Source organism: Aplysia californica, unplaced genomic scaffold, assembly GCF_000002075.1.
Source record: "Aplysia californica isolate F4 #8 unplaced genomic scaffold, AplCal3.0 scaffold00281, whole genome shotgun sequence".
In the NCBI taxonomy this organism is placed as follows: domain Eukaryota; kingdom Metazoa; phylum Mollusca; class Gastropoda; order Aplysiida; family Aplysiidae; genus Aplysia; species Aplysia californica.
The window spans coordinates 722,827-728,947 of record NW_004797551.1 but is presented as its reverse complement, the minus strand read 5'-3'; the positions used below and the strand labels follow the sequence as shown (position 1 = coordinate 728,947).

The 6,121-nt window shown below is 40.5% G+C and overlaps 1 protein-coding gene across 1 annotated transcript; it reads left to right on the top strand.

Moving 5' to 3' along the window:
• The first annotated feature begins 368 nt into the window (after window positions 1-368).
• On the top strand, window positions 369-5,781 carry LOC101855803. The gene is made up of 4 exons (XM_035970529.1): window positions 369-375; window positions 463-639; window positions 4,086-4,385; window positions 5,426-5,781. The coding sequence occupies exons 1-4, from the start codon at window positions 369-371 to the stop codon at window positions 5,779-5,781; spliced, it is 840 nt and encodes a 279-aa protein (XP_035826422.1).
• Window positions 5,782-6,121: the final 340 nt, after the last annotated feature.

Below are 6,121 nucleotides of genomic sequence, written 5' to 3'. Positions count from 1 at the left end.
ACAGCTCTGGCTGTTATATGTCGATGAGTTACATGTCAAGCTACGACACCGCCGCACAGAAGTGCAGGGACAAGGGGTCCACTCTGGCTTCAGTGCATGTTAATGACACTCTCCCTTCTCAGGGGAGAACAGTGTGGATTGGCCTCAGAGAGTCCATTGATGGTAAGTGTATTGCGTGTAGATTAACCCTTTAGGCCCAGCTCAACTTACAGTAATGTCTTATATCTTAATGAACCTAACTGCACTATTGACATAATTTTATAGAGGCACCTGCAATGTACAGAAATGAGGGAAGATTTGGAATGATATCAAGAAGTTAGCACAGGATAGGGAAAGGTGGAAAATGTGTGATCGTAGCCTATACCCTGATGCAAGGTGAGAAAGGCAGGGATGGTGGTGTCAAACGATCGATGTATAGGTACTGTTTTAGCCTTTGAGTGACACAAGTCGATTTATTCCCAGAGGGCTTCAGCTGGGAGGACAGTACCCCTGTGTCGTACACCCGCTGGGCTGCTAGTCAGCCAAGCTGGACAGGCCGTGACGAGGCTGACCAGGGCTGTGTGGCCTTGAACCCTGATGGGACCTGGACAAACAGAGACTGCCTGGATCAGCTCTCTTTCCTATGTCGTTCGGAGTTCAGTGAGTCACTGGTTCTAAAAATAAATATCTCGGTATGCAGCACACCACTTCAACTGGTGCGCTGTCAGTACCTTTTTGATACCTCAGAATTACAACGTGTTATGCAGTTGCGAGCGCCGTAAAACCCCATACAAAACTAAAACTAAACAATGTTCTATCTGCTCAGTATCTAATTTTGAGAAATTTCGCATAATGTCACGCTTTTCTGAATACAGTTCTTTGAATATCTTGATAACAGCTCAGAGTAATCTTACGATTTGGTAGAGCAGATAGAACAATTTTTTTTACCTCAAGGTCTTAGTAACTCAAAACTTCTAACAATGTCAGATAGAACTTTGTATTTTTTACTTAACGATTTGTCCGGTGCGCCAGCTGAACATGGCAGCTCCCTATTACGTACAGCTGTACAAAAATTCACTGAAGCACAGTCAATCCATGTTATTTATCTTTAAAGTGTTATGATTTTTTAATGGAGAATTCATTTCTACTCTGTTTAGATTGAGGTGCCTGAAACATTGAATGACAAAACAGGATGGTCTGTACAAACGGGGGAGTAGGCCACTGTAAATAAACGTTAAGGACTAAGGATGTCACATCTTGAGTTGAAACTTAATCCTCAGCTTTTGACTATTCTTTCTTTTGGATTGATGTGACACTGTCACCTGAAGCTCCTTTTCATGTCTCTTTTGCCTTCAAGTCGTAAGTCTTATGTTTGATATCAGTAAGTGATTTTAGGTGTTGAGTTTGCTTTCATCGGAGAGTGCTTAGTGTCCTATATGAGAGTTGTGTGGTATTGCTGCAATGTCAGCCCTCCCTGGCCTGTGGGTGGTTGGCAGGTTCTCTGGTGTGGTTTTCTCCTTCTTTCCAATCAAACATCAGTAACATCTATCATCCTTATCCTTCCTCCTCCCTTTTTGTGTATGTTACTCTCTAGTAACACCTCTTATCTTCGACGCTAATATAACCTTATTGTGTTGCAAGTGCAGTAAAACTCTTACTAAAACTTTTTAAAAAATCAACATCCCTGGTCTGTATCATGCTTCAGTGGTTTGCCTTCATTATTGTAGATGTATTTCAAACCTATTTTATTCCCCTGTTGACACAATTTAGACCAGTGCTTGACAGCTTTTTCATAGCCTGCGCCCACTTCTGCCGCATTTGAGAGGCTAACATTTTCAAACTGCTCACCTTCATGTATTTCCAAATTGGGCATAATAACAATAAAAGATAGCGCTTGTATAGGTCAAATTCCCGCTCGACTGCAAGCTCTATGTGCTTTACAATCTACAGTCTTCACAAAAAGTTAAGTTCCACTTACAAAAGTAAACTCAAAATAAAAACCAGGTAATCAAATTGTGCCTTCTTTGACATACATTTAATTCATCAATTCATAAGTGCAAAAAAGAAATTTCATCGCAATCGAGAGAGAAATGCGTAATTCCCAGAGCTCAAAAGGGACCCACCCTCAAAATCGAAAATCACTAAAGAACGGGTCTCAAAAAGTTTAAGCAATATCAAAGAAAAAGACCAGTTCAAGTTCGTGAATATCAATGGATTTGTCAGAAGCGTATGTGTCCACCATTCATGGCAAGGCAATCAAGGCATCTTGACAGGGCAGCGGTATCTGCAGGAAGACAACGGCACGCCGCACAGGTCCGGGGCGTGAACGACTTCGTGCTGCAGGCGGGGACTACCAGCATGGTTTGGCCAGCCAACAACCCGGACCTCAATCCTATTGAACAGTTGTAGGCTGAGCTTGATCGGAGAGTTTGGGAGAACTACCCTTTGCCCGCCAGCTGCTGCTTGGATGGCTGTAACAAAAATGGAACAATTAACATCCCACACCTTTCTTTTGGGATTTTCGATTTTGAGGGTGGGTCCCTTTTGAGCGCTGGGACTCATGCATTTCTGTTTCGATTGTGATGAAATTTCTTTGTTGCACTCATGGATTGATGAATTAAATGTATATTAAAGAATGAATAATTTAATTTACTGGTTTTTATTTTTCGTGCACTTTTGCAAGTGGTTCTTAACTTTTTGTGAAGACTGTATATTAAGATAACACCTGTCACTACCTCAGTGATCCCTACTGCCCAAATCGCCCACTAGTGGGCAATACCACCCAGGTAGGCAAGCGCCGATTTAGATCATTTTAGTTTTGAGCTGCTTCGACCCTGCCTGTCCAGGCCAGCAAGGCCTGAGTAGGATACACCCCAGTAAGTAGACAGTGTAGGATATTATTTTGATTGAACTCACGCCTTCAGTACGCAACGGCAAAGAGTCTAACAATTGCTCCACAGATGCTGGTTTGTCTTTATACCTCAAATGCATTGTGTGTATTTTTGGGCATGTAGAGCTTTTGGTATCATCTTAAAGCTCGTTCGTTTGTTTTTATTTTAATGAAAAAATACCCATCTATCTTCGATACAAGTCGAGATATTGACAAATGAAGGAGGGGAGGGGGGGGGGTCGCCTGGTTTCAGAGGTAAAATTAACGAGAAAATGGCTGCCAAGGTTCAGTTAATTCCTTAGCTAGTTAGTCCATGGAAACTGAAAATTTACTTTTTTTTTTCCCTTTAATCAACATTTTTCAGTAAAATCCACTCAGAAATATGTCCTATAATGGACATGAAATGTGTTGAGTTTAAAAACAAAACTACGAAGAAAATTCCCGAACTTGAGGAAAAAATGCGTGTTTCTTTACTTTCATTATTTGGACTTGCACCTGATTTCACCACGCTACCTTACATTTATTTATTGAATTGTGATAGTAATTAATGTGCTGTGTACCTGCATGCGGTATGAGTGAATTGCTAGTAGGTCATGAATCAACCATACAGTTAGTCTAACTTCATCTGTCCCTTTAGTCCTCTAGTGTAGCTTCTTATTTTTCTGTCTCAGTTTTAATGAATGCTACTGATGGAAATTAAAGTATTCTCTTGATTAGCCTTGGGGTCATTGACCTGTAAAAACTTAAATGTAATGAAAGAATACCTGGTGGTAAGTTGTTTGAAGGGTTTTTGACAAAGCATAGTGAATCAGTTCTACTAATTTGAGTTATTACAGAAAAAGACCATTTTAGGGGTCTTTACATTGAAGGCTGGTATTCTAAAAGTTTCCGATTCTGTGATGATTCTGTCAAGTTCTGTTTACGTATTTATGTCCTTAATTATTTGAAGTCATATTATTAGAAAATTACTTTTGTCTTTCAGTGGATTGGTTTTTGTTTATATTTATGTGGGTTGACAGTCTGATACATAGTTATTGGTATAGTTTTCTGTAGCCAGTGTAAGGGTCACATTTGTATGCTTTGTTTTCCCTTGTGGGAGACCTTCACTCATATTGTTTTCAAGCTTATCTAGAAAAGATTTGAAACTTGTGAGACATGGTGCAGTTTAGAATCACTTCTATTTCTGCTGTTTTTTTTAATTCTTTCACAAACCCAGAGTTCAGAGCTAGTAGTTCTACCACAGCAGTCATGACCCCACACCAGCAGACACCTGCAGGGGTCACTACCAACGTGCCCACAACCGCACACCAAGTGACCCCACCACACCCTCCTGTGTCTGGTCCATCAGTTCCACCAAGTCCAGCGAATCCATCAGGTCCACCCAGCGTGGCTGCACCTGTTAGTACTGGGCCCACCACCCCCAAGTCTCTTCGTTCATTGAGTAGTGGAGAGACAAGTTCTGTAACAATCCGAATTCCTTCTACTAAGAAACACGTTGGAGGAAAACCAACAAAAAGTGAGTTGAAAAAGTTCTGGTTTGTCTCCAATAGAAAGACTCTTTTTTGTTTATGTTTTTGCAGGCTGAGAGTCCCAAGTAGTTGGTGGAATAGTTTCTGCAATGATCTCATTTGTTATCAGACTTTATCTTGTTTTATATTTGGAAGTCCAAATTCCGTTTTTAAACTTATATATTTTAAATTTGTTTTATTTCATATTCGTTGTCATCGTTCTGTGAACATGTACAGAATGTACATGCACTTTTCTGAATTTTCAGCTTAGAGGTTCTCTGTGGTTGTTGGCCGTCCTGTGTAGATGGAGGAACAATGTCTTGTGAACTATAAAGTGACCTTGTTTTGTAGGGCCCCTATTTAGTATTACAGTCGAACCTGCCCAAGATGACCATAAAGTGCCGAGGAGGACAATGGTCACCTTATACAGGTGGTCCTCTAGGACAGCGTCATCATAATGTAGAAAAAAACCTAACATGAGGAGATGGAAGTGCTTGGTCATTATGTACAGCAGAGTGTTTTGTACAGGTGGCTGTTAGAGCATGTTTGACTGTATTCATATTTCATTTATTTGTGCGGGTGGTCAGGGAAAGTTTTAGTTTTATTCGTTCACTGGCTTTAAGCCGGGAAGGTTTGGAAGCCATTTTAGTACTTCATTTTTCCCCATGTATCATAGACTTGTATCCAAGACGGTGCATTCCCATGGCCGCCTTTTCTCTCTTTAAAAAAACACCCTGGATCACACCACCATGCCCAAATGAAGGGCAGAAACACCAGTCTAACTATAGATGAACATGTGCAGCAGCTCCTTCCCCCTACACTTATTTGGCCCAAATGTTCACTTTATAGTGAAGTGGAAATATGTCACAGTACATGGTCATGGATATAAATGTAATACAAGTCTATACTTAGAGGTAGCTTGCAGATACTCAGAGGAGATAACTATAATGGGTCTTATTTCTTTCCTGGTCTTGATGCTTTTCTATGTCCGTATTCCTTGCATGTAGAGGTGATATTATAACCGTGTTGGTTTTTCTGTATGTTGCAGATTCTGGAGGTATTAGTGACGGGGACAAAGCAGCCATCATTGTGTCAGTTTTGGCTATAGTTATTCTTTTAGTTGTTGGTGTCCTTTACGTCCTGCAACGCCGTGGGTCTTTGCGTTCTTCATTCCTTCGCAGAGAAGCGTCGCGGATGAAAAATTTTGAAAATAGCCTGTACGAAGAGACAAGGAAGGACAGCAAGGAGGGAGAGTCAGTTAACATTATTGCTTTGAAGTCTGATAGCCGGAGCTTCAGTGTCAGCTACAATGTGACCCCAACGACATCGGATGAAAATGGCGTGAATTATCAACAGTTTGATTCTTCGCAAATGCCAAATGTGGATGATGATGAAGATGTATGAATGTGTTCTGTACAAAACAATTCTGCTGTCCAAAGGTAGAGTGATGTAGCTGCACACTTTGTGATTTTGAGCAAAACATGAAAAACTTTTAACATTTTTCAGCTTATGAGATCTGCCACTTACATAGCTTTACCACTTTGGAAACTAATATTTTTAATGTAAATACGTTCCCCTTCCTTTGACAAAAGAAGGGTGTGGGTAAGACATTGTAACAAACCAAAAAAACTTTTTAAAAGTTCGTTTTGTCAGACACGTCATTCTGCCTTCGGACGGCAGACTTTTTTCTTGTGATAAGGTGGATCATTCTCTGTAGGCGACATCAATTCTTTTTCAATGCAAC